The sequence below is a fragment of the Acanthaster planci genome, linkage group LG17 (assembly GCF_054643075.1).
Source record: "Acanthaster planci isolate LZ-2023a linkage group LG17, COTS_SCS, whole genome shotgun sequence".
Lineage (NCBI taxonomy): Eukaryota > Metazoa > Echinodermata > Asteroidea > Valvatida > Acanthasteridae > Acanthaster > Acanthaster planci.
This window is the reverse complement of record NC_141793.1, coordinates 528,477-555,686: the sequence shown is the minus strand read 5'-3', so window position 1 is coordinate 555,686 and position 27,210 is coordinate 528,477. Positions and strand designations below refer to the sequence as shown.

At 40.7% G+C, this 27,210-nt stretch overlaps 3 protein-coding genes across 7 annotated transcripts; 2 read left to right on the top strand and 1 right to left on the bottom strand.

Annotated features, from left to right (window-relative positions):
* Positions 1 to 62: 62 nt before the first annotated feature.
* Positions 63 to 10,320, top strand: LOC110977656 (phosphatidylinositol transfer protein beta isoform-like). 2 transcript variants are annotated; one of them, XM_087147890.1, is made up of 12 exons: positions 63 to 2,574; positions 3,674 to 3,715; positions 4,165 to 4,239; positions 4,696 to 4,726; positions 5,541 to 5,674; positions 6,368 to 6,467; positions 6,906 to 6,983; positions 7,292 to 7,366; positions 7,767 to 7,835; positions 8,009 to 8,098; positions 8,450 to 8,572; positions 9,030 to 10,320. In XM_087147890.1, exons 3-12 carry the CDS (start codon positions 4,166 to 4,168, stop codon positions 9,057 to 9,059), a joined length of 804 nt encoding a protein of 267 aa, XP_087004016.1. In that variant the 5' UTR covers positions 63 to 2,574; positions 3,674 to 3,715; position 4,165; the 3' UTR covers positions 9,060 to 10,320. The 2 variants fall into 2 exon arrangements, with proteins under 2 accessions (XP_087004016.1, XP_087004015.1); XM_087147889.1 differs by having other exon boundaries at positions 4,143 to 4,239.
* Positions 10,321 to 10,458: 138 nt separating this feature from the next.
* Positions 10,459 to 16,692, bottom strand: LOC110977613 (monocarboxylate transporter 13-like). Of its 3 annotated transcripts, XM_022231900.2 has the most exons (4): positions 15,394 to 15,897; positions 14,639 to 14,779; positions 12,971 to 13,816; positions 10,459 to 12,287 (listed from the first exon to the last, which is right to left on the bottom strand). In XM_022231900.2, exons 1-4 carry the CDS (start codon positions 15,569 to 15,571, stop codon positions 12,157 to 12,159), a joined length of 1,296 nt encoding a protein of 431 aa, XP_022087592.2. In that variant the 5' UTR covers positions 15,572 to 15,897; the 3' UTR covers positions 10,459 to 12,156. The 3 variants fall into 3 exon arrangements, with proteins under 3 accessions (XP_022087592.2, XP_022087604.2, XP_087004013.1); XM_022231912.2 differs by lacking the exon at positions 14,639 to 14,779 and having other exon boundaries at positions 15,394 to 15,900; XM_087147887.1 differs by lacking the exon at positions 12,971 to 13,816 and having other exon boundaries at positions 12,155 to 12,287; positions 15,394 to 16,692.
* Positions 16,693 to 17,554: 862 nt separating this feature from the next.
* Positions 17,555 to 26,828, top strand: gcat (glycine C-acetyltransferase). 2 transcript variants are annotated; one of them, XM_022230815.2, is made up of 11 exons: positions 17,555 to 17,708; positions 19,317 to 19,444; positions 19,668 to 19,780; positions 20,399 to 20,488; positions 20,771 to 20,990; positions 21,694 to 21,790; positions 21,909 to 22,078; positions 22,338 to 22,447; positions 22,577 to 22,678; positions 23,656 to 23,779; positions 23,947 to 26,828. In XM_022230815.2, the coding sequence occupies exons 2-11, from the start codon at positions 19,318 to 19,320 to the stop codon at positions 24,051 to 24,053; spliced, it is 1,260 nt and encodes a 419-aa protein (XP_022086507.2). In that variant the 5' UTR covers positions 17,555 to 17,708; position 19,317; the 3' UTR covers positions 24,054 to 26,828. The 2 variants fall into 2 exon arrangements, with proteins under 2 accessions (XP_022086507.2, XP_022086516.2); XM_022230824.2 differs by lacking the exon at positions 17,555 to 17,708 and adding an exon at positions 17,750 to 18,078.
* The last annotated feature ends 382 nt before the right edge of the window (positions 26,829 to 27,210 follow it).

Below are 27,210 nucleotides of genomic sequence, written 5' to 3'. Positions count from 1 at the left end.
CCGACATTGATAGGTTATCAGGAAATGAAAATTGGCGTTGCTTTGGCTTAGGACTGGCAGATGGACGAGGCCAAACTCAGCTCTTGATATCTGCTTGATGATTAACATGGAAAAGGAGTTAGTTTTCCCTTATTGGGGCAAGCAAAGGACATATGCATTGAGGAGGGAACGCGCCCTCATGTGTCCAAAAACATCAGTTGACGCCAGTAGCACCCTGTGGAAAAGCTTTCCGAAATTGGGTTGAGTGTATGGAAGTTGGCCTAGCGAAACTCAAGGGCAAATTAGCCATGGTAACCTATGCACAATATATTCTGAGTACCAGGGAAAATCGACTTCGCTTGACTAATTATCACTACATCGAACTTCGCCATAATTGATGCACATCAGTTAGGACAGCCCATTAGAGTGGCACAGAGGGGACGAATCAAACGCATATCGCGACAGATTGTCTCGATATTTGCGCTGTTTCCACGCAGAGTCAGTTATAGACTCAAGATGAGTACTTAATCTTATTTACTTGCAAAGCATATTCATTGCATTAGGTATTGGATGACTTGAAGTAGTCCCGTAAAAGAAATATATTATAAAGTTTATCTCATTGGTTCTCAACAGAATTCCTCGCTGCAGCAGCCAGTTTCACTGAAGCTTCCTCTCCTCATACGGCTGATTTGATAAGCCACCTGCTCAATATTCCTACTTCCTTGCCTAGGTATCTAATCGTGTTATCCGATTGAATCGTTCAGTAGGCCCCCTAACGCCGCTTGTAACGTGCATTCGTGCAATTTGAATCCGAGTCTCGACACTGGCGTCTCAATTATGATTCCCTTTTTGCGGTACCTCTAGTTTTCTGACCTGAGTATTTGACTTCGTAAAAAGAATTCAGAATGCTTTAACAAAAACAATACGGCAAAGACAAACGCCCAGGGGATCAGTCGGGGTGTTGGTTAATGCACGATAAGTGTTCAGACGCCAGGAAATCATAAAAGGATGGATATGACGTCACAGTGCTTAAATATTGTGCACATCCACCAAGGCTACCACCGGAAAACTTAAATTTTACACTGTCTTTCTTTAGCCCTTCTGCCCGATTGAATAATAACCAAACAGGATTGAACACGTTTGAATGCCTTTGTCATGGGCTTCGATTGTCAAGCAGCGATCAGTGCAAATCCTCAGCTAACTTGGCCAATATTGGGCCGACTCACATTAGATTATCATGTCCTTTTTCAAAAGCTTGTTTTCTCACAAGGGCAGTCTGTGATGTTTTCCTTTCAACTTAGTTCCACGGGGCTAGTTGACCACCGAGCCGTATTTGAATGCAAGTTTACACGCACAAGGACTGGTTTTCATCAGCGGTTGAACGTTATAACAGACATTCCATGTAATAATGTCGCCCTTTTTTGCAGACAAGTGGGGAGGAATCATAGTTAAGTCTGGATTCCGTGGCGACCAAGGTCGATTTAAGTTTAGAAGACGCCTGGAGATACAGATCAGAAGTGCGCCGACCACTCAGCTGTATTAATTAATGCGCGCCTAATGCAAGGTCACACGTAGGCCCGTCCAATGGCAGAATTTGGTTGAACCTCACAATCAACAAACGTGGTAATTCTGTCATAATTTTGACGAGCGATAAGGAAGATGTTTTACGTCAGGTACATACACGACTACATTTCTGCTGTTAATATTAATTTCCGTAAGTCGACGTTGATGCTGACTGGTTTTCATGTGGTATTAACGGGTTTTGAACTGATTGAACTTGCACGAACTGGTTTTCGGTTGTCTAACTGATGTGAATCGGTTTCCAATTGGTAGGAACTGACTTGTAATGTTTATTAAATGGTTTTAACTATTTTGTGACTTGTGTCAAATTGTCAAGCGTCCAGTTGGTTTTTGCACAAAATGAATAAATTAAGACAGGTGGCGTATTACTTCAGTACATTTATTACATATTAATACTTCTACCCTATTTCGTAACCAATAACAAGAAACACAAATCCAACACTGTACATTTCAATGTAATCAAGCATCCCTCCAATTAGCAACTGTTGACTATTTGGGGGTCATTCTGACCACGGCACAGTAATTCACTATTTGGAACGTTATTTTAGGGAAATACACCGGAACCGGTATTTACAAGCCCCCTCCCAAAGGATATAGGAACATGTGAATTTGTGTAAAAGAATTGAGTTGTTAGTGAATTTATTTGCCCGCAATTTATTTGATAAAGTAGAGGTGTCTGTCTTTCATCCTGAGGAATTTGCTAGAGTAGACGTTGTGAGTTGATTGGTTCATATGTACGATAGTGAGAAACTTGCATGTTGCTTTCATGTTGTAGATGTAATAATAACATCTACGGCAGTCTCGTGCTCTTGGTGCCATTACTTATGCTTCCATCCCATCTCGCATGATTTTATTCATGGTCTATCGCGCTGCTTTTGGATATACAGTTGATCGAGCGGAATGATATCAGCGGGGTGAGACAGCTGCTGAAAGACGAACATTGTGTAGATGTGATAGATTACGATGACCTTGGCCAATCAGCATTGATCATTGCTATTGATCTCGACTCCTGTGGTGAGTCTGGAGCTTGTTTCACAACATAAAGTGTCCAAGATTTGGTAGTTTTCAGCCATAAATTTTGGAAAAGGGGGAATCGTTTCACTCAGTAAATATGCATGTGGTGTCTTTGACATGTTACATGTCAGTGCGTGTATTCCTCAAGAGATTTCTCTACCTGCACGTTTTTATCGTTTTTGTTTTAATTCTCACCGTATAGTTTTTATAGATACGTCTCGTGGTCTAGTGATTCGTTCCGTTTGTGGTATTGATGCTTGGTTTCTGTCGGTACTTGACATATTTTGTTCAGTCGTAGGCCTACTTTCATTTTTGAACAAAAAGTAGTTGAAAATCTTCTCTCCCAAAGGCATTGTAAACTCAACCTATTTTCAGTTAGGAAGACGCAGAGTGGTCGCTAGAGAGATAGCGCTATTGCATGTACTTGTACATATTGGTTCTTCCAGATATGATTGATTGTTTACTGCGGTGGGGATTAGATCCTGGTGACGCGTTGTTTCACGCCATAGAAACACACAATACGACGGCAGTCCAAACAATGTGTGATAGCCTGCCAGAGATGGTAAAATGCAGATGAATGCAAATTAAATACAACATGCTACCCTAGACTTGTGTCGATCAGTTCTCAAAGTTTTGGGTCTCTGGAGACAGAAGAATGGCAGTAATCAGGTTGGACTCACCAAGCCAATAATCATGAAAGGTGCTTGTACCCACCAGAAAAATTTTTTTTTACCGCAAGTTTCAAAAGTCGTTTTTTTGTAATAGAGGCATTGTCTGTTTAGCATGCCAATGAAAAACGAGCAATTGGCCATGTGATGAGTTGAACTGGAAAGAAAGTTTCGGCCTACTCATTGATAAATGAATAAATATGGATTAATCATTGTTCAAGTCAGTCCAAGTCCCATGACAAGACCAGTCATCAGATGGTGAACTATTAAAAAAGAATGCTTTTGTCACAATTCGCTTAAGACCCAATGACTTGTGGGCTTCTGGTGGACTCGACTACAACACTGGGATAAATATATCAAGCACTTTGGTACTTATGGAGAGTGTCAATCCTGACAAAAGCCACTTTTTTCTATTTCAAAATGTTTCTCAGATTTCCAATCCTGGGTGTCATCATGTCTTAGAAGCCTATAAGGTGGGTTCTTATAATCTTGTCTTTCAAATATTATTTAGTCATTCCAATTCTCAATATCTGTAATGAATTCCTACCAGTCTCTTGTAGCTCTCACTGTTAAATTTTCAACTGATTCTTTCTTCAAGCTGGGTCTTAAGCCAAGCTCTTTCTGAGCCTTTTGCCTCTTGTGATGGTAATGCAAAATTGTACAATTGTTGAGCGCGGTATCGCAGCGTTCCTGCGTAACATTGTCCGTGTTAAGTAATCGTTTTATGTGAAATCACCAAACGCAATAATGGGATCCTCAGCCTGTAGACCATCCCCTAACAAGCCTTAAGTTGTTGCATTGCAAACAACTGCCTACTGCATTGAGCGTCGACATCTTGACCAGCCAGATTAACTCTGCATCAGCTGCTGTTTTGCTTTAATATTTTGTAATAACGGTCAGGTTGTCTCAACTATCTTGGCAGCATGAACTCCAATGTGTTGGTGTGGTTGGTTGTTTTGTGTTCGTCCCCTGGGAACGCAATCATTCGTACTGAGTAGTGAGTATTTCTCGATATTCATGTTAAATATTACGGTCATCATCTCATCCACTGCATTACGACCTTTTGTGCATCAGGTCACGTACCTCAGGATTTAGTAATTCTGCTGGTGACTATGGCCTACCAAAAAAGGAAGCGTAGTGTGATGAAGCATTGGAAACAGGAGTATATCAAGCTTGGTGTCCTTGTTTAGTATCTTTAGTGAGGCTGAATACTGATTGAAAACTCATTTAATACGCTCGATTTCTTGAAACTTTGTGCTTTTCACTCAATCATCCTTGCAAGTTAAGAGGTTTTGCGTGTTTCCTTTTCTGCATGCGAGGTGTCAGTCTAAACTTACACCTGTTAATACTAAAACCCTCTTGTGGAAAGTGTAGAAGACAGGGATCTGTTCAGCATTGTTTAATCATCATCAGACATTCTCTTCTGAAACTGATTCTTTCCTCCCTTTTTCAGTCGTATTCCGTTACCCTTTACGCTGGACGAGGTATGTACTCTTGATGTTGTGAAGGTTACCAAGAAACTGTTTTGAGTTTATTTGATTGCGCGGTCTTTCTACTTTGACTTGACCGTCATTCTAATTTGAATTGTCAATTTGCCTTTATTCTTTTTATCTCACTTGGTTTGGATTGATTTTGATTGACTTGTTGACTTAATTGACTTGGTTTTAAGTCATGGTGTTGATAGTGTTCTGGATTTTAGAGCTGTTACAGGGAGCAACTTGGCACTTAACCTTCACATGAAAACGCCATACAGGTTACAGTCCCCTTGGCACAGGACACGACCAAATTTGGTTTATTCATTCTTGATTACAAAAAATAAGGTACCCAACTCATGAAAGTTACAGGTGTAATGACCAAACTACATGCAAGCTATACATGTCACTAGAAGAACAAAAGGACTATTTACACAATATCCCTGTATCATAAAAGCTACTACAAAACCGTTTAATAACCTGAAAAAACGGTATAAAACCGTTCAATTCATTACATCAATATAAAAGCAAACTTTCGACTGTGAACTTTAGACATGTCAATATAAGATTTATAAAAATGAACTTTAAAGGTGGGTAAAGCAGTTAAATGTAATTAGAAATTTTCCGACTGACAATAGACAAGAGTTTCGTAAATAGAACGTAAAATGTTTTGTAGTATCCAATGTCTGACCGTGTTCCCATTTTTACTCACGGAAGTCGGTCTCTCCTCAACTAGTCAATAGTCAATAGTCTATTCTAGTCAATAGTGGGAAGCTGCAGTGTTCATAATCCTGAAATATTGTGGGGTTCCTGTTTTTGTTTACAGTGCCGTATTGGGCATTTATGGTCCACAGCGCAGTGGGCCATCCTTAATAGTGATGCTGAAGGAGGAGTCGAAATCGTGGAGAATGAGCCGAGTGAATTTGGCCGTTACACCTTTAAGATCTTCCGTGCAGACAGGTGAAGCTACAAGCTTCGTATCGTTTTTGATGTCACTTTTTAATTTTCACATGAATAAGAACTGACGGCTTGGATCGGGCTATTGTATTAGTTGATGAAACACCAGAACTAAGGTGGCACCCAATGAAATCTGAATTTGTAGATGTCACAGGATGGCGCCACACAAGCTTAGCGTACCTTGAAATCGATGGGCGTCTGCATGTAGTAAGGATCAAAGTATCTCATTAGTCGAAGATAACTTTTAAAGAGGCGCCTTCCTCGGAGCAAGACGCCACCGTAGCAATCATTTCAAATTCTGTTCACTGATTTAGGTCAGTGTTTGCGCCTTCATTCCATTGAAGAGAAGATTTGAGGTGACTTTATATTTCAGTTTATGTGTTACAGCTGTCAAGATTGTTATTTGACAAAGTGGAAAGGTATGTGAATAATTTGCCCGAACCAGAGCAATGAAGCCTTGCTCGTTGTCAATGCGCATTCTAACGTTTCACACCAGCCCATTTCCGTTCCTTATTTGCTCAATTGTGATACAGTGAAACGACCATGTACAATGCGTCATGTTTTTCGATTCGCAATGTCATTTTGGAGTGGTTTTTGCCCCTTTCGCGGTAACCAGATGGAAACTAGGACCGTCCGACAGACATGTGCTTAATGCCAGCGAATATCACCCGTCATTTTGTGTGTGTCTCTTTTCAGTAAAATTCCAAACACCATCAGGTTGCTTGCACCAAAAGGATCTCTGTTTTTTATGGAAAAGTCATGGAATGACTTTCCCCAAGTGAAGACCGAAGTTGGCGTAAGTATTCGAAAACGTTCGTCCCAACGAGGACTAGGAACCAAAAGGTTTCCTTTGGTATTCTGTTTCCCTAATAACTGCCAATTTGAATAAAAATTTGATGTTAATATCATTAATTTCAATTCATTTCAGCAGAGGTCTGGTGGAAAAAAGTCGCGTTTCTGAACAAACAAACAAACAAACCTATTTGTCTCTAAAAGCACTTATTTCCTTTCCAGACAGGTGACAATAACAGTCTGTTGTTTCATTGATTGCATGGTAATCAAGACAATCGTTTTCAATCAGCCAGTGCTGGTGGAAAGTTTGGAAATTATACCCCTTATTGTGTTTACATAAAACAGGTGGAAAAGTCTCCCTTTAAGGTAAGTGCATAAAGAGTGATGACGTCATAACTACGATGAAAACACATTTCTTTTCTTTTATTTTCCACTCGTCTAGAGCCCGTACATGAAAGAAACGTTTCACATTAAAACCTATTCACGGTATGTAGAAGCGGATGACTGCCAACAGGATAACGTAAGCAGTGTCGATTATTTTCATTACATTGGAAACGCTCGTGTGGATATTTTTGGCAGAAAAACTCCGATCTGTCAGCATAAAGTCTTTACAATTAGGAGCCAAAAAAGCATTTTGTGTTGCTAGACGCTGCAAACCGGTATTATACCAAGCCTTATAGGATTTTAGACGATCTTTGAAAGTTGGACAAAGTTTCCTGTGAACTACACGTGTAGTCTTCTTGGCACGGTAGATCCATTATAGTTTTATCTTTGTGTCCTCTGATTAATTTCACCACCGATGTGTACCAATTTTTCTGCCACCATTAGATTTTTGACGGCATTTACTCTGGCAGTAGAACAGTAATTCCTGTGGACATAGTAAATGACAAAATAAATCCAAAGGTAAGTTGTAACTTCCAGTTTTCAGACAAAATAGATGCCCCTTTCAGTTGGAGTTATAATTCCCTCAAAACATAACAAAGCAACCAAACACAAACAAAGCAACTTGGACAAAAAAAGAACCTAACTTCAGTGATAACTGTAAAACTGCATGAAACCCCTGGGCCGTCTTTGTTGATATGAAGGTGTCAGAGTCACCAAACGGGTAGTTCTTGGCGTAGCTTACATCAAAGAGGATAATGACAGCTGGCGTTCTATGGGCGCCCAGCAATGAAGTTTGGTTCAATGTGGCTTTTTGTTGTTTCTGTTTGAAGAGGTAGAAGCCAATCCCCTCAACTCGTAAGTGACGTCATTTTTCTCATCTACTCACAGTGTCCAATGCACTGATACCTTTGTTTTTCAGGAGTACCGAGAAGACGAAGATCCTTCAAAATGTCACAGAGGAAAATTGAATCTCAATCCTGACTGGAAGGTATAGTGTAAATTGGTAACCAGAAAGATCCAATTTGGTATTTTAAAAGAGCAACGTCAAGGTCCTCTCAACACAAAACGGTTTATGTCATTGGTTTAGCATTCAGATTTCTCATTTTTGCTGGTGTTAACTACTGTATTGTTAAAAAATGCCGTTGAACTGTCCATTTGCAGACTTCAGAAGTTCGCGTGTGTGTCTACAAGTTGGTGGAATTGGAATTCGTATGGCACGACATAAATAGTGTGGAGGGTTTGATACAGAAGGTATTGAATACTTCTCACTTTTAAGTCGCCTCAGTCCTTAGATTCCCACAAAGTAAAGCTCTGTTGAGATTGTAGAGAAGTCAATCACTGTTCATATCAAACGTAGGGCCGGTAGTACTTTTATTCGGTTTTTATTATTCTTTTCTCGATAATTTTTATTTTATTTCTCCACACAATACAAAAGTTGGCTTTGTTGAAAAGTTACATCTGATGTTTTGAGTGGAAATTTGAAACCTGAATCTGTTTTTTCAAGAGTCACAGCCTACAGGTGAATTGCTCATTATTGGACCTTTTGAACGCCGTGTTTGTGGAATGCTTTGGAACATTTCAGTTGGTCTTTCTCTGTTGTAGGCCGCAACACAATATTTCAGGCAGCTTCATCGTCAGATGTTCTGCTGGGCTGACAAGTGGATCGACCTGTCCATGAAGGATATCCGTGCATTTGAATATAAAGTGCAGCAAGATCTGATGAAGGTAAAAATTGAACCGATTTCAATCTGGAAACCTTCGACAAGTGGCAATGAAGATTGTATACTGCAAAAATGTGAGATGTGGTAATTATTAATAGTGCAATTTTCTCTTGTTTCTCGTATTTCGGATAATAACACACTTATGCAATTATTACCAAAAGTCGAATTAAAGGTGAAAATGTGCAGATTAGCGCAAACTTCAAGGTACAAGCGTTTTATCGTGGAGGTTACAGCGTCTTTTTGATAACTGCCCCAAAATATTACATCCATTCGCCAGAAAACACCGTTGAAGGATAGCGCTATGTCATAACGTTACTCACAAATTGCTGGTTTTTGTACCATATACGGCCGTTCCCTTTAGCTAATAATATGGAACATCGTACAGCGTCTATAGCAAACACTTGGTTATATTAATTGGATCACTTGTGCTAATGGTTGGCAGTTGGTCATTTCATTGACAGAAAAGATCCCAAGGAGAAGTGATGGGTTGAGTAAGCCAAAGGATGTGATAAATCTTCAGCATCAACCAGGAGCGACTGGAGCATGAATAGGAAATACTTCATTGTCATCAACGTTGATGGTTTATCCTGTGGCACATTGTCTTGTATGCTTAGATACAGGAGACAGAAGGAGTAGCTATCTATTTTCTAATCATTCACTTCCAACGAAAACCGGTAGGCCCTACATAGATCTTGGTTGCATTGCTGCAATACGCAGTAATATTCATGAGAACAGGTTGAGCTGAATATTCACTTTTTCTGTAAGTTCATCTGGTTATGAGCAATAATGCGCAAGTTTATTAATATGTGGTGTATTAACCGTTTGGAATCTCGTCTGTGGTCGCCTTTTAATGCACTATGTAATAAATATTTTACTACAACCTGAAAATTGCACGTTTGTGTTTAATTGACTTTATTTTCAATTTGATCATTTTCAATCAACTCTCTCCATAAGTTCTTCACAATTTTAGTTATAGTGCGATTTTGACCTAAAGTGGAATGATTATTAAATGTAAACAATTACCAACTTCTTTGAACTCTTCCTAGTGTTTGCTAATTATGTTCTCGACTCTGCCATTTAAACCATGTCCCATTTTCTGTAGCTGGAGGCACTGGCCACCTTGAGCAGAAGCATCCCCGCCTTGGTCGATGCGACCGTGACGTGCGCTCTTCCTAGTCGTTCGGGAACCAGCGAAGTTCATTTCCGACCAAAGGAGTCTCTTGCTAAGGAAACAGGTCCAGCCGGAGGCCCGTAGCCCTATTAGGGCCGTTTCCAATACTCAACTTCGGCTCCGTCTCAGGCTTCAACTGTTTTTTGTTTTTTTGTTTTTTTTTGCTACCTGACTTTGAAGCTGTAAGCGCAGTAATCAGTCTAATAGTGCCACAGAACATCAAATAAGATGTAAGAGAGCAAAAACTTACTGTAATCCAATTCGATTTGAACGCTTCAGTCCCATAGTCGGGAATTGGTTTCGGGGACGAAGCCTGAGATGTTCTGCTGGACATACCAGTGGATTTACATGTCTATGGAGGATATCCGTGCATTTGAACATAAACTGAAGGAAGACCTGAACAAGGTTAAATGGAACTGCTTACCTTCTGGTAACTTATGCCATAATAGTGAAGATTGCCATATGGTAGGCATGGGCGTAAATCCCGGGGGATGGGGGTATATATCACTCGAGTTTTTGAGGGGGAGAGGTGGGCTATTGAATCATCCCCACACACATTTTGTGGTGTTGGCAAAATCAAAGCAGATTGTGAAGAGTTTTTTGGACTTCCCAACGACTGAGTGCATTCAATAGCACTTAAAAAGGAGGTAAGACAAGTATCTCTTTAACACTCTCCAAAATTCTGTAGAAACAAACGTTTTAGTGACTGGATGTCTTACCTATACACAGATATCTTAGGCCTATGGCTATTTTGCCTCTAGCGACAGATTATGGAACATGGTTTACATTATGATTATGATAGATTATAATAGAAAATGCTTGGTTATTTAATTGGATTACCACATTATGATTAAATGGTTATTTCATTGACAGAAAAGATCCAAAGGAGAAGCGATTGGAATGAGAGAGCAATAGGATGTGGGATCTCCAGTACCCACCAGAAGCGACTGCAACAGGAGTAATATACTTTGTTGTCAAGGATGTCAAATTAAACACGTTGAAAGTACGATATACAGGGCACAGTACCAATAGCTATGTTGAGAGAGAACAGGCTTCAGCGTTAAAATCAATATTGTTTGTTACATGTAATTTGTTAGTCTGGTCAACGTAATTAGCATTAAATCAGCAGAATCGGTGAAACGCTGTCTAGAAGAGGAGTGCAAATTCTGTTCGATTACAGTTACTGTAATCCAGTTTAGTAAAATGTTGGTTGTTACAAAATGCAAGCTACTATTGATAACATTTCTTTGCAATATTTCATGACATGACTCCCGTAATTTGTATTTCTTGACACTGATAATTGTTCTTTAATATAACATTCATGGCCAATGGCTGACATTCGTAGAGATGGTTTACTATGCCCTGTGTGATATCAATAGCACCACTTTCATGACAAGGGTTGTAGTCATCTAGAATCTCGTCTGGGGACGCCTTTAAGGAATTTTAAATCAATGCCTAACGTAGTCTTGCACTGGGGTAGCTAGGATTTTACTAGTGGGGCATCAACATCTTATGGGGGGGCACCAACTTTCAGTGGTGTGGTTTTTGGGGCGAGTTTCTGTAAGCCTTTTTTGTAGCGGGGAAAGGCACCTGGGAGGGGGCACTGGGAATTTGTGGGGGGAGTGCCCCCAGGCCCTCCCTTGGCTACGCCGCTGTAGTCTTGTCGTTGAGCCACACTTAAAACACTAAACAAATGCAGGCTATTGCCAGATTTTTTCGAGGAGGCACGCGGGAGTTCAAGCCCCGAATAAGGGAGCGTATCCTCACCCTGCCCCTATTTAGTTATGCCAGTGTCACGAACACAAGTAGCATGACTGATTATTTGCTTAATATTTATAAATTATGCAGCAATGGAAGACAGTCCTCAAATTGACGTTCGTTTAAAGTGGACCACGCTTGTTTTGTTTGTCAACACCTGTCGTGGCAGTAGCTGGTGGCGTCAGGGATACATCAAGTGCCAAAGGCTTTAATGGTAAGGATAACCTAAAATTTTTATCTTTACTTGATCTTCGTTCTTTCTCTGGAATCACCTTCCTTTAAAACTGTCCATCAAAAATTTTGATGGTAGGCCTATAATCTAAGAAAATGTAGACTTAATTATCAATAGTCACAGGCAATGTGAGTAATGTGGTATTTACAGCGGTTATAACGCTCTCAGGCGGTAGAAGGGTATTTTTGTTTGTCGAATAAAGAAAACGTGAACGTGATAGGTTTGTTACATGTTATTGATCTTGACAACTCTATTAACGGATACTACTTCAAACGTCGTTCTTTACGGATCATTCTGCAGATGTTGATGGTACAATTTCAATCGCGCGTAGAACTTCACTGAATGTAGGGTTGTTGTGACTTAGCCGAGACCAAGTTTTAATAGACCAGGACGTCATACTTGGGTAAAATTCGTGTTTAAGAGGCAGTCACTTGTTTTCAGGTCGACAACATGAGATTGCACATTGTGTGAAAGCTACCAAGGTCGATGTAATTACTGCCATGCCTCCAATTGTCACAAAGACAGGCTCGTATGCCCCTGTGAGGTCATGAATCCATCCTGTATGGAAACAAAAATAACAGATCGTGGGAAAAATGATGTGACTTAAATTTGTAGTTATACAACTCACATATCAAGCACAAGTGCTGCATTATCACCCCCGTGCATCTCATCAGGCCCATCAATATATTTCTCTCCTCCCTTGGGAGTGGAGATGAATCTGTTGACCGTGGTAACGCTATCACATGGTCAGTAGCAGGGGCCCCGTCAATGGCGGTAAGTGTTGCGATTACTTTTGCACTTATAGCCACTTTTCTGCCATTGTAAAAGACCATTGGTAACTTTCAAGAAAACGCTGGATTTGTATAATACTAATATTTAACACAACATCTATTCCTGTTCTCGGGGTATACCCAGCATGAGATGTGGCAAAGGGGAACTTCTCCCCTACGTGATGCATAAGTTAGATTATTGTACCTACTGCCAAGTACTCTTTGCCACATATCGTACTTCATGGGATTGATCCAGGATACAGAGAAGTGAAAAAGGTTATTACTAAAGACAAGTTATGAAGGCGTCGGCGTGTGATCGATGTAACGTACCACAACGAGTAGTAGAGGACCACTTGCTTCAAACTACCAGTTGTTTTGAAAGATTTTCAAAACCATTTATGCCTGCATGTCCCGGATTTAGTCTGCATGGAAATTATTTAGCAAAATCCTAGAACTAGGATAGCTACCTACCAGCGAGCACTCCCCCAGCGAGTTCGCCAGCAGACAAAGATACGAATAACCAACTAAAAGCTGAAAGGTGCTGGTCCCCGGTAACTTCACGCACAAGCACGAACATCATCGGGTACAAGATTCCCATAGCAAACCCAGCTATTGTGCACAGAAATGCTAGGGCGAAATAGGATTGCACTACTAGCGGGTTGGTGAGGGTAGACGCCGCGAACACCAGGCTCGATATCACAAAAAGAGTCGAAGATTTGATTAGACCGTAGTCAACCAAAGGGCCATGAACGGAACGTCCCACAAGGGAGCCAATGCCCCCGAATGTTGCAAGAACCGCGGAGGGCACTTCGCCAAATCCAAGCTCTATGCCTTGAGGAATTACAAATAAGTGCCAACTGCTAAAGAGGGCGCCACACAAGATAGTCACAAGCTGATAAACGAGGAACATATCTTGGGTGAGTATATTTGTGTCGAATCGTTCATGCACAATATTCAACATTTTCTTTGTCAGACTACCTCCACATTTAACATCTCGTTTGCCTTCTTCCTTTGAAGTTATTGACGTGTTATCTGTGTCAGTTTGATTCGGCAGCACACTATAGAATGTCGGACACGACACTCTTCGTGGTCGAAACAGAGCACCACATACAGTATAGTTGAAAGAAAATGCCCCCAACAGGCAGAGAGCTGCCCTCCATCCGTAAACTGACACAATATATTCCGTTACTGGTGGGAGTATCATCATTCCAAGAGGCCCTCCGGAAAGGGAAACGCCGTTTGCAGCAGCAAAGTTGTCTGGAAAATAGTCCATAACGGCTTTAGCAGAGGCCAACTGCGTTGCAGCCTGCCCAATACCTGTTATTAAAAGGAAGAAAGTTTTCCTTTGTAGTTTCAATAAACATTAACTGAGACTAAATCTGAGGAACTTTTCAAAACGCTAAAGTAGGTTTTACCCTTAAAGGAGCCAGGAAATAGAAATATTTTTATAAATTTTACTAAAAACCCTTGAAATGGCATCTTTGGGTTTCAATTAACCTTGGTTTAAATTTTTGTGTTGCAATTTTAACCCATATTTTGATGCTTTTTTGTTTTTATGCTAATACATATTTGCATACTCAGCAGAACTATGGTGTCATCCAAGGCACTGAATGTTGCACTGATTTGTGCACAGAAAAATTTGAGATTCTTTAAACACTGCTTTGGCAGATTTCATTTTCTTTGGCAATTTATTGCCAAAAAAAATATCTTGAAAATAGTTCGCAGTACCCGCTGCTTCATTTGACTCGGACCGACCAACCGATCCCGGCAAGCTCGGCGGTCGAGTGGTTAAGACATCTGCACTAGTAAGCAGGAGGTCGTGGGTTCGAGTCCGACCCGCGTAAACTTGTGAGATTTTTTTCGCAAGCTGTCGGACAAGCACTGAGCTTTCCGGGAATAGTCGAACTTTTCCGAACTTATTCTGTCCGTATTGAATTCAGTTTCACGTCAACACTTTTCGAGATAGTATCTGGAAAAAGTTTTTTGCAAGTGGCCCTTATACGCTTCCGTATTATGGTAACATGATTTTGTGAAGGAGCGATTTCATAGCACTTGGTGGATTCATACTGCAAACCTAATTGAAAAATAACTATTACTATAATCAGTTCTTCGCATAAGTCATTTTCAGGGACAACTTACTTGACAAAGCAAACAAGAACCCCAGAAGGAGAATAGAGGGTGAAAATGACGCCGCCATCAAACAAAAAGCAGCCATTGCTCCTCCAACCATGGTGATCATTCGTGGACCCAGCATTGGCATGAAGGCTCCAACCAATGGCACTGAGGTTGAAAACGGACAATGCACTTCTCCACTATACTGACAATTTAATTGAGCTACTGAAGCGTACATGACTGTGTGGTACAGCTGCAACTTGAACCAAACCGTAGCAGATGGTATGTAACATAATACTACCCCCAAAAAGCAAATACATGCATCCAATACAAGCATAATGTTCATGTAAGCACAATGGAAATGCGTGCATGTGTAGTTTTACTGTAGGCCTACTGCTCCCACGTAAAGGCAAGTTGCAAGCGGTGGTTTCAGGTAAAGGATAAATTTGTAATGGCACCGCTTTGATCGCGCTGCCACTGAATTGGCCTTTAATTGGTGCAAGGGATTAATGAAAAATGAATTGAAACTTCCAACTTTGATCGTGACATATTTATATACTCTGAACCCCCAGATTGCTTTGAACTAATATCTTGTGGACATGGAAAAGCTCAACTTGGTCAGCATATCATCTGGTTTGCATTTTTTTCTACAGTTGATCGATGTTAAGGATATGATCTCTCATAAAGCGACTAAAATCTTCTTACTCAAAAGGACATCCTATCTTCAGTGATTCGTGTAGGTTCTTAGGCAGGGGTTTTTAGGATTTTATAAATATACGCACCTGAAATGGCGCCTAGTCCGATCGACATACTGCAGACGAAACCAGCACTCGTAGTGGTGGTGGATAATTCATCTACCCAAAGTGGAATGAACACTGCTAACGCTTTGTATGTTCCCAGAGCAATAAATGCCCAGTATGTTCGGGCTAGCAACACGATCCATCGCCGAGGCAGTGTCATTATGTTGTCGTTACTAGAGTGGCATATTTCCCATTATATACTCCAGTTGTTTGAAGTTAGACGTGTCGAGTAAAATGGGGACACCCAGCCTGCAGCCCGAGCGTTGCCGCACGTTCATTCGACCGTAACACTTTACGGTGGAAAGCTTGCGGTAGCACCATGCAAGGATACGATCTCTTTGTGAGTCCGTATGGTTCTGAAAAGAACCGCGAGACTCAACGTTTCGGACAGTATGCTTTGTCCGTCGTCAGGAGACTGAAGAGGTGCCTACATAGAGTGGGGCTTATAAGCTGACTGGGAGCACTGGAGTGTGACGGATCCTTTCGTGTAGTCAGGTAGAACAAGGATGCAGCTGGTGGATCCACCTGGGTACTGAAGCATGGCAGTTGGTCATGGGCTGTGGTGGGGGAAGGTTGCCTGGGTATAGGAGACCCATGGTGGGGGGGGCTAGGGTATAGAGGACCCATTGGACCGGGAGGTGAGCAGGGGCTGCCATATGTCATTGATGGAGAAGCCGATGTCTTGAGGCACGGTGGGGTGTTTGGAGATTTCCAAGGCTTCTATAATGCGTCTTGGGTACCACTGTTCGATGCTAGCGATGAGGTGGGTTTCTTCCCAGTTGATGGTGTGGTCTTCGGCGTGGGGATGCTTGATGATGGCTGACGTCTCATAGTCCCCCTTCCTGCCATGGGCTTTGTGTTCTTTGATCTTGGTAGGGAGGTCCCTACCAGTCTCTCCGATGTACACTGCCACACTGGCAGGGGATCTTGTATACATGCATGGTCGGCGGTGTGGATCTTGCCTGTCCTTATGGGAAGTCAGAATCCGTGGATCATGAGGGAACTGTGTGGAACACCTTGATGTTGTGCTTGCTCAGGATACGCTGGAGGTAGTGGGAGGTATGTCCTAGGTAGGGGAGAGTGACAGAACTAGGGGCCTTATCTAGTTGGCTTTGGGTATAGGAGACCCTTCAGCCGGGAGGGGGACTTGATCTTGGGTCTTGAGTCTTGATCTGCTTGGGCTGGTATCCGTTGCGTTGGAGTGCCGTGGAGATGTGGTGGAGTTCCTTGTGTAGGTGCTCTTGGTCGCAGATGTCGTAGGCTCGGCGGATAAGGGCTCTGTTGACCTATGACTTGATTTTGGGGTGGTGGAAGGAGGCACTGTTTAGGTACCGGTTGGTGTGGGTGGGCTTGCGACACTTTAGTTAAAATGAAACAGCTCCAAGTAATACAATATACTGATTATTTATTTGTAGAAATCGCGGGAGTTTTTAGTTATCGGGTTATTTAATAAGTGTAAAGAGTAATTTAAGATTCCGAAGAATCTAATTAGCCGCAGTACTGAGTAGAAGTGATTGGCCATTGTATGCCATCCGCCTATTTTTGTTTGTCGTTCGCTGCAAAATAATTCATTTTAGTGTAGGCCTAATCAGTTTCATATCATTGTAGTTTTTAAATGCTATGTGTTTTATATGTTTAGCACAAGAACTAAGATAATTTTTATTGTATGATTACAAAAATGAAAAACACCAAAATAATGTGTGTCGGTGTATGAATTTCAAGTAAATATTTCAAAATCGTAATCCTACTTTAGACGAAACCTGAGTCTGATATTCTTTAAATGTTGAAATGATTTGGCTAACGTGGGCCTACAAATAAATAATGTCAGTCAGAAACGATGAAACTGTGAGCTTTACTTTTGTTGCATTGCCTACGTAAGTTATGTCTTGTTTTCTGAATTCTCTGCTGATTGAATATTTCTCGAAAATGGCACTGGATTTGATCTTTGGTCGAAATACCCCGTCCTGCTGATGCAAATTTCAAAGCTCAGAAACTTTGAACTCTTAAAATATAATGGATTTTGTAAATCGTGAATACACGGTACCACTTGTAAGTGACATCTTGGCCCTTTTACCCAGAAAGCGCTTGAGAGTGCGCCCTCTATATTTTCTAAAGCGGATTTAAGCTGACAGCTTGCGTAATTTACACAAAGACGTCTGGGTACCTCGCAAGTGTTTGCACGTACAGATGCACATTCCGCCTGTTAGTCAGGGGTCAAAAGCTAATTTGAAGTTATGAACCATTCTACTCTTATCTTAGCCCTGCGTATGCATGTGCAAATAGACGAAAGGATCCAGGTGACAGACTTTGTTTGCTTAATTGTTAATTTTTAAACTGATCGTTTAACTGTTGTACGCCCTCAAGGTTAACCTGGGAGAAAAGGCACACAATGGGATAATTATATTGGAGAAATTTGTCGCGATAAGACTTGTTTTATCTGAAAAGGCGGCACGCGACAAGCGTGTGTTCACTGTTTCTTGTACAAGTTTTAGTGTCTTCGTGTGACTGTAGAATACGCTGTACAAATTAACGTTTTCTCAGTAACATGGACAGTGTTCAGTGCGGCATGTCGGGGATAAGAACAAATTTGACATGCCTTGCTTGTCTTGCATGTTTGAGCACATAGGTCTATAGTTGAGCAAAGTCATCATGAGGTTTCAGTCAATGGTAAGGCCTTGGTAGTCTTGTTGGTTAACTGTTACAAAGTGTTAGTCATGTTAGCATTCTTAGGGTCAGTTTTTAACAAACATGTAGGATCTCTCTTGTTGACTTAGCTTCCAGTCAGAACCATGTGCCAATATTTGAAAACGGTACAACACTTGTGGCAAACACTGGCATAACTGGTGGCTTGCATTGGGTACTGTAGTTTACAATAAAGGAAGCTGTAGCTTACATGTAATATTCAAATTGTGTGTGATTGGTGCATATGCACGGTCGCTTGATCTTCACATGATCAGTAGACATTGATCTTCATGATCTTGCTGCATGATTTGTCAATTAATTCTGTCATTACGTAGCAAATCGCCTTTCCTTTTTCATCCATGGTCGAGAAAGATTGTTTTAAAAAACAGAAGTAATGTTGGAGATTTCATGCAGAGTTGAGCAATTATGCAAGCAATCGGGCGATTGTGCATTTTGACCGATCACACCCAACAGTGCAGTGGTACAGCTAGCTTCCAAGTACAGATAACTGACATGAGGATGTGTCTTTAAATGCATTGGTCACGTGATCCATCCTCAAAGCTACTTTCTTTAGAGGGATCTTAGTCACCGAATTTTGTTTTGGTGGGGAAGGGTTTTGGTTTTGAAGGAGGCCTGCTAATGCCCTATCCTCCCAAGAATATAGTTCTGCTTTCACTTGAACATGTCTTTGAAAAATTAGGGTCAGTTGGTCAGAAATTATTTTACCAAATTTTTTCTACTAATTCAATGGAGGTATTAGTTATGTGAATTTCAGCTTGAACTGTTTTCATTTTCCTGACAAAAGCTGAAGAAAAGCCCCCATGGTAAAACTGGTAAAACTTAAGTAATTAATGTAAAAAATTATTTATAGTGAATAATTCTAAAAATAGTAGAAAATTCACGTCTTGCATATCACTATGTGCAAGGCTAGTCACAATGTGAAACTGTGCATGTAATGTGATAACGTTAATACTATTTGGCCGGATATGCAAAGACTGGTTTCTACATTTTTCATCACGTCTTCTTTTGCAATAATGAGGTAATTTATAATTGTTTTTACTTGCTTATAAAAACTCTAGGGTCACGTTGCTAAAGTAAACTGGAACCGGAAGCGGAACCTTTGGGGAGGGGCTGGATTGGGAGAAATTAATACCCTAACTTAATCCTCGTGCATTATTTCATATTGTATTAAGGAAATGCTTTTCTTTTTTTACTACTACCAGAATGGCGCGAGCTTTTTTGCTTCTAACATCCCGCCTCCAAGTGGCCAACAGAGGGCGCTACAGCACAGCAGCTGTGGCTGTCATGAATGAGGCGATGCAAGGGGTCATGACCTCCATTCATGAAGCAGGTAAGCTAAGAAACATATGGACAATTCCATGTACATGTAGCAAAGTTCTGGCAGATCCTGCAGTCCATTTCGTTGTGAATTGAATTTGCAAGTGAATTAATGTAAGTGGGAAATTTTATGCTTACATCTATGTGTAACTTAATTAAGCCATTATTAAAGCGTTTGTGCACTTAATGAATATCATTGGCTGACTTTTCATGCTTTCTTGATATGGGTTTGAAAGGTACATATAAACCAGAACGTGTGATAACAACACGCCAAGCCACTTCCATCAAGGTAGAGGGAAGCTCGCGGGACATTTTGAATTTCTGTGCTAATAATTACCTGGGCCTCTCGGTAAGAAACTTAAATTTTTGGAATTGTTTTGTTTACTCTCTTGTTTTTGTTATTTTTTTCTCTCCTGTTTGGTTTCATTGCATGTCAATGGGAATACAAACCACGTTTGAACACAAAATTAGAAACTGATGTCATATGCTATCGTAACAGTAGCGTTTGTCTCTGAGGACAGTCTGAAAGACAGACTGGCAGTACTTATCCATAAGCCTTCTGGAAACATTGCTTCACAACACAAGTCGCTGTGTTAATCTATCAATCTAAATCCTCCCCAAACAGACAAATTTTTCACAATTCAAAACCCCAGCTGCATTATCTGTTTTTTTCAGTGATTTGTTGCCACGATCTTACAGCCTTTTTTTACTGAAAATCCTCCTGAAATCCAAGTTTTGTTGTAAGAGTATGTCATCTCTCCACTGGCTTCTAGTGAGAAATTGGACAGTGACATCGTGGATAATGATCTTCATGGTAGCCTAGTTTTATTAGGAACATTTGACCAATGTGTCATCCTCAGGAGAAAGATGATGTGTGTCACAGTTTGGCAGAGGTAGTAAGGTTCTAAAGCTCGAAATGTTAGGTTGGTTTGTCTGTTGAATCCCCTGACATTTTGTTGATGTCTAGAGCCATCCTGAAGTTGTTAACGCAGCAAAGGCAGCACTTGATGAGTACGGTGCTGGGCTCAGTTCAACAAGATTCATCTGTGGTACACAGGTAACAAGACCAAATGTTTCACTATACATTTGTTGTAGCTCGGCTTCACACTTCCAAATTTTTAGAATAATTGTAATTAAAATGCCGCAAACACGTAATGCAGATGAAAATATAAATCGTAAGCCAAATGGTCTTTTATGTTCCATTCTTATGATTTTTTGCCTGGAAAGACACCTTTGTGGTTTTGGAGGATGGTTGGGTTTGAGAGATTTCACAGTAATGCCTTCAGGCTGTGAGCATTTATTAGATAATGTCAAGTTAAATTCCTTTTCAATTTAATAGAATATTCACAAGGATCTTGAGCAAAAGATTGCCACTTTCCATCAAAAAGAAGATGCTATCCTGTATGCAAGTTGTTTTGATGCCAACGCTGGCCTCTTTGAGGCTCTCCTCACACCAGATGATGCCGTGATCTCGGATGAACTCAACCATGCATCAATCATTGATGGAATAAGACTCTGCAAGGCTGAACGTTATCGCTACAAACACATGAACGTGGAAGGTAGGTCTAAGTCTGTGATCCCTTATCAACATTTAATGGAACTGTTTAGGTGATGAAACCGAAAAATTTCTGTCAGAAGGAACAAAGATGGGGTGCAGATTTGTCAGGGACCCAATTTTATTAGACAGAGCCCTCATTTGCCTTGAGCAGAAGCACCCCATCATCTGTTGAAAAGAGCCATATTGGTTGAGAATGAAGCACCCCATCATCTGTTGAAAAGAGCCATATTGGTTGAGAATGAAGCACCCCATCATCTGTTGAAAAGAGCCATATTGGTTGAGAATGAAGCACCCCATCATCTGTTGAAAAGAGCCATATTGGTTGAGAATGAAGCACCCCATCATCTGTTGAAAAGAGCCATATTGGTTGAGAATGAAGCACCCCATCATCTGTTGAAAAGAGCCATATTGGTTGAGAATGAAGCACCCCATCATCTGTTGAAAAGAGCCATATTGGTTGAGAATGAAGCACCCCATCATCTGTTGAAAAGAGCCATATTGGTTGAGAATGTTCATTTTATGAGTAGCGATGCAACCTTAACGCATGTATTTCTTAGTCGTTTGTCAGCAGCAAATTTCAGTTCCTACCAAAAGAGCCGCTGTTGCTAAGAAAATTGTACTCTCTCTTGTACCATCTCAAGGCTCAAAGAGAAACAAAAAGTACAAGTGACCGAGTTTTAAAATGTCTTGTGTTTTGGGCTCAGATCTGGAGTCTATTTTGCAGAAGACCCAACATTGTCACATGCGGATGATTGTCACTGATGGTGTCTTCAGTATGGATGGAGATGTTACGCCACTCAGGTAAGAAAGGATTGTATCTCAAACTGATTGTTGATCACCTGTCTAAATTACTGTGACATTGTGTTTTGGGTGGCTAAGTATATGAGAACCATCTTGGTATTTCAACTTGATCTTTCAGAGAGATCGCAGACTTGGCCAACAAGTATGAAGCGCTTGTGTTTGTCGATGACTGTCATGCCACAGGGTTCCTTGGCAAGGCTGGTAGAGGAACGGAGGAATATCTGGGAATTGATGGGTCATCTGACATTATCAATTCCACTCTGGGCAAAGCGTTAGGAGGAGCCTCAGGTCAGATAGATCCGCCCCAATTAGTGTATGCCACCCCCACTCCTAAAAACTAGGATGGAAAGTAAGCATGACTCCAAATCCCCATGTGAATTAATACACTAACCTCATTTTGTACACCAAAAGGTTCCTTCTTTTTCTAGGCAAATGCTTATACTAAAGAGTAGTTTTCACGAATTTGTGTTTGTTGATGACTGTCCTTCCACGGCATGTTTAAACATTGCTATTTAAACTTGTTGGTTAAACATATTCATATGAGCAGGTGGCTACACTGCTGGACCTAAGTCTCTGACTGACATGCTGAGACAGAAATCTCGTCCCTATCTCTTCTCCAACACTCTACCTCCACCTGTAGTTGCTTCAGCATCAAAGGTAACGTAGAAGACTTGTTCCTTATATGAATGTGACCCCACAGCATTTGGCAGAATTGTTGATTATACATTCCTAATCTCAACTATGCTAATGAACTAATGATTGACGTATATCAACATTTTATTTCAGGTTCTAGATATGATAATGGAAGATCCTTCCTTGATGTTGAAGCTTGCTAGTAACACCAAACTCTTTAGGGATAGGATGACGCAGGCTGGCTTCACCCTCTGGGTAAATACACCTGTTTTGCTCCAGTAATCTGAACTCTGCCCGTAGTGTCTAAAATTTCACATCTGGGTCTTATTGATTGGGTCATTGCTCAGTGGTAGATTGGGGTTGACATTTAAAAGGCTCAGAGAAACTTGTAAAGGTCATTGGCATTAATCTTTGCTGAATCTCACAGAGCTGTGCAGGTGAATTTATGTTGGGCCTGTTGACCGTAGGTTGCTTGTTGCTTCCCTTTATTTTTTAGTAAATATGCGGAAGCATATGCAGAAAAAATTTCATATCGTTGTAGCTTTTTATTGTTTAATCCAAAGATTCTTGAAAGCGTTGTTGCGTCTTGGCCAGTGGATAATCTGTGATCCAACCCAAGAAAATGAATAAGTTTTGAGTGAAAGGCCTCGACAAGAAACTTGCATCTTCGAGTTGTCAAACAGTGGTAGCTTCCAATATTTTTACCCATATTTTTTATCCATTTTCATGAGGGACCAAAATGGGTAAAACATTGAAGCAAGCAATTGAGTTTGCTCTTTTTCATGCAAGCAAGTCTGGTCCGAGCCAATTTGGCTCATCAAGCCGGTGTTTATCTCCAATTTCCTTGGCATGAAACGACTGAGAATATTTCTGTCCCCCCTAGATGGGATGCCAGTCCATCGCAGGTTGCTTCCTCGGCTATTTGGTACCCATTTATACTTCTGGGTGGAGAGAGGCAAGCCGCGGGTTGAAGTGGCTTGCCAAGGACCACAACATACTGCCAACAGCTGGATTCGAACCTCCAACCCTATGATTGGAAACCACTGACCCTAACCACAGCCTTGGCCACATGCCCCCTCTTTCTCATACAAAACAAAACAGAATTACCAAATAATGTGGCCATCTAATTCATTTGGTGGGATCCTGTCATATTTTGACTATTGAAGTAGCTTTTTAGATGAGATTCTTTATGTCTGTACATATGACACATTTGTAATGCACTCTTCTCACAGGGGAAAGATCATCCAATTTGTCCTATCATGCTGGGCGAGGCCAGCCTCGCTGGTCGCTTTGCAGAAGAAATGTTGAAACGAGGCATCTACGTCATCGGTTTCAGCTTTCCCGTTGTACCACAAGGTTAGATGACATTGATCACCACACATCACTACCCACAATGCTGTGCAGTAATTTGTTACAGAACTTGAGTGGTTGCCAGCTGTCTTGTTGTGAGCATAAGCCAAAACAATGCAGTACATTGCTGAAAGTAGATGGTCAGATGTTGGTGTTTTCTTTTTCTTTGACAGGTAAAGCTAGGATTAGAGTACAGATCTCAGCTGCACATTCTGAGGAGGAGATTGAAAGATGTGTTCAGGCTTTCATCGATGTTGGAAAAGAATTGAAAGTCATCTAAGGGGGAACTCTGGATCGGTGCTGACAGGCTCAGTCATGGTAACAGATAAATGACCAGGAACCACCTCAAACCTTGGAATGAAGTTGGAATGAAAATACCACCTGTATTAATTGAGATCACCTGCTGCTGAAGCCATAAGAAACAGTAAATAGGGCCACAGGGTAGGAAGAAATGGCAACTGATGCCGTCTATAGTGGTTTTTACAGATGCATGCACTGTTTCCAGCCAAATCAAACTATATAAAAACAGTGTCAGGAAACATGAAGTGATCTCATATGGAAACATCTGTGCAGAATGCTACAATGGAAACTTTGCTCATCAATATGTAAGATATACACAAGAAGCTGTCTGGAATGCTCCAAGTTCTGAGGTGACTCCTTCGCGCTGAAAAATCTCCAGATTCTTGACACGTTTTCCTGCTTGTAAGCACACAATCCTTAAGGTACACGTTAATTTCCATTTCAGGCTTGTGGGTACACCATGGAATCAATCTCTTTTGGAAAAGGTGTGGTTCTTAGAAGAGCCGCTGAGTGTTCACTGGACGTTTTGGCGGGGAGAGCATCCTGGCCGAAACGTGCAGTTGATACCAGTTCTTCTCAGAACCACACCTCTTCTGAAGAAATTGATTCCAAGGTGTACCCACCAACCTACAGCTCATGTAACTTGCAATCTTACTAAACATCTGCTCCCGCCGTTCTGTGAAATTCAATGTGTAATGGGCGTGGTCTAAAGTGAAATGACGTCACGCTGAAAAATGGAATACACACAATTTTTATGATAAAAGAAAATTAATTTTGTTGATTTATAATTAAACAGTGACATATTTGGAGTAAACTGTTGGGATAAATAGAGTGGGTATAAAGAGGAAAGAGGTACATCAGAAACTCTAAAAGGGGAGAATTCCTTTTGATAATTGCCTGCAGGTGATGAGATCTTATACGGGCATGTCACAATAGTGCGCCTCCAAGAGTTTGCGACCCGTTGACCAATCACAAGGCACGAAATCTGTCGACCCTTTTCAAACAGATTTTGCGCATTGTGATTGGTCAATGCATCACCAACTCTTGGAGGCGCACTAGTGTGAATTGCCCGTATTAAGAATAAAGCTGAGTGTTGTAAGCTAGCGGTATAATCACTTTTAACTTGGATTGTGGATAGTTGAATTTTCTTCTCTTCTGCACTTTGCCAGAAAATCGTGCACCAAAACTTGAAGTTGTGAATTGAATATTAATGGGAGCCATTAAGTGAATACTTCATAGACTCAGAATCCGTCAAGAGATTTAAAATCTCTCCAATAGAAGTGCATGTAATTTGGTGCTGGCATAACGATCATGTATGTAAAATGAATGGTATCAGCTTTTGAATTTAACTATTTTTTAATTAACAGAGCAGCTGTAAGATTTATGGGCACTTTCCTCAAGTAGCTGATTTAGTTGGAAATCTATGTTTTTGTTTTTGTTGCTTTTTTTCTTTCAAAATGACGTTGGTATTGTCGGTAAGCATAAGTTGAAACAGGGTCAATATTTACATGGTATTATTGCTTTCACCTGCCACGCCCACTTTTTACGCACAGCGTAAAATTTAATTTGGATAACTTCGCTTTCTATTTTTGTATTTACCAACACGTGCATCCCTTAGCCGTTTATTATTTACGTTTCTCATCGGAGATACGTGAGTCCATGTATTGATGAATGTCTTGTTGTAGACTCAAGGCAAGCAGAGAATGGCCAATAAGTACTGGCAACTTACCGCAAACTTCAAACAGGGTGACATTGGGTTCGTATTCGCGGACATTCATGTTTACGCTAGCTGCCGCGCCTTGCCTGCTTTACCTGCTTAGTTGGGTACCCAGGCCTGTTGGATTGGAGAGAGTATGGTGGGCGAAGTATATGTCTATGCAAATGAAAGCAGAGTGTGTGAGTCTGTTGCTTGTCCTTGTGTCTTATCCTTTGAGAACAGGGCTGTTTTTCAATACTCAACTTCGGCTCTGTCTCAGGCTTCCACTGTTTTTTTTTACCACCTTACTTTGAAGCTGTAAGCGCAGTAATCAGTCTAATAGTGCCACAGAACATCAAATAAGATGCAAGAGAGCAAAAAATTACAGTAATCCAATGTAATTTAAACGCTTTAGGCCCACAATCGGGGATTGGTTTTGGGAACGGAGCCTGAGACAGAGACGACGTTGAGTATTGGAAAACGGCCCAGGTTGCAGGACAAAAAGCAAAACATGATTGGCTTCATATGAAAATGCTAAGAAGAGTTGCCAGTGTATTTTGGAATCGTCATTCCCTAAGATATAAATCTAAGTTAAGTTTTTTCTTCACATTCAGGGTGAAACAATCCAAGGTAGACAGTTTTCTGCTGAATTTGATAGACACTAGAACAGGTATCTCAGGCCTTTGTGGTCAGGAATGGATTGTCTTCCATTCTCTGCTCAGAAGATGTGGAAACTTAACTTAAATCGTCAATGCAGCAGACATTTTACTACTTGCTGGAATATCTAATCTAATTTTAGTCACTTTACAGAGAGGCATATCAAACCTTTTCAGTATTTCCGTATTAAATGAGTTTTTGCTGAGGGATAGTCTGTGCTTGTTATAATTTGTGACACCTGTCGGAACTGATCTTTTTTGCAGGCTGAATAATGTCTACCTTTATGCAAGGCTGTATTTGTAATATTATATCTGCTTTGTTCAGTTCAGGTTTAGTAAGCTTTACTTTTGTAAAAGGTATTCATCAGTCGCAGCCACGGAAATGAAATATCTGATGGAGAAATGCTTTGTTTTATACCCAGCTTTTGTTTTCATGTCAGTAACTTTTTCGTATTTGTTTCGATGTCTATGGGGACTTTATACGTAAATTATCGTTTTGTTTGTCTCATGTTCTATTTTACCCTTGCATTTACTTGATTTTCAAAATGATACTTCATATTTGGTTTGAAATTTGCACATTGTAAAAATGCAGTTTGTTCTTTTGGGTGATCAATAACTTGTTCAGATTTGAAATATCCACCATTACAAAAAGAAACGAAAGCAAAGCAATATTAAGCCCAAACAACCCCGAACTAGTCTGTTATCTTGGAATAATATTGAATGACATAACTGTTGAACTTGTGATACAGATAGATGAATCTTTGTGGGTATGTTTGACTTGGCTC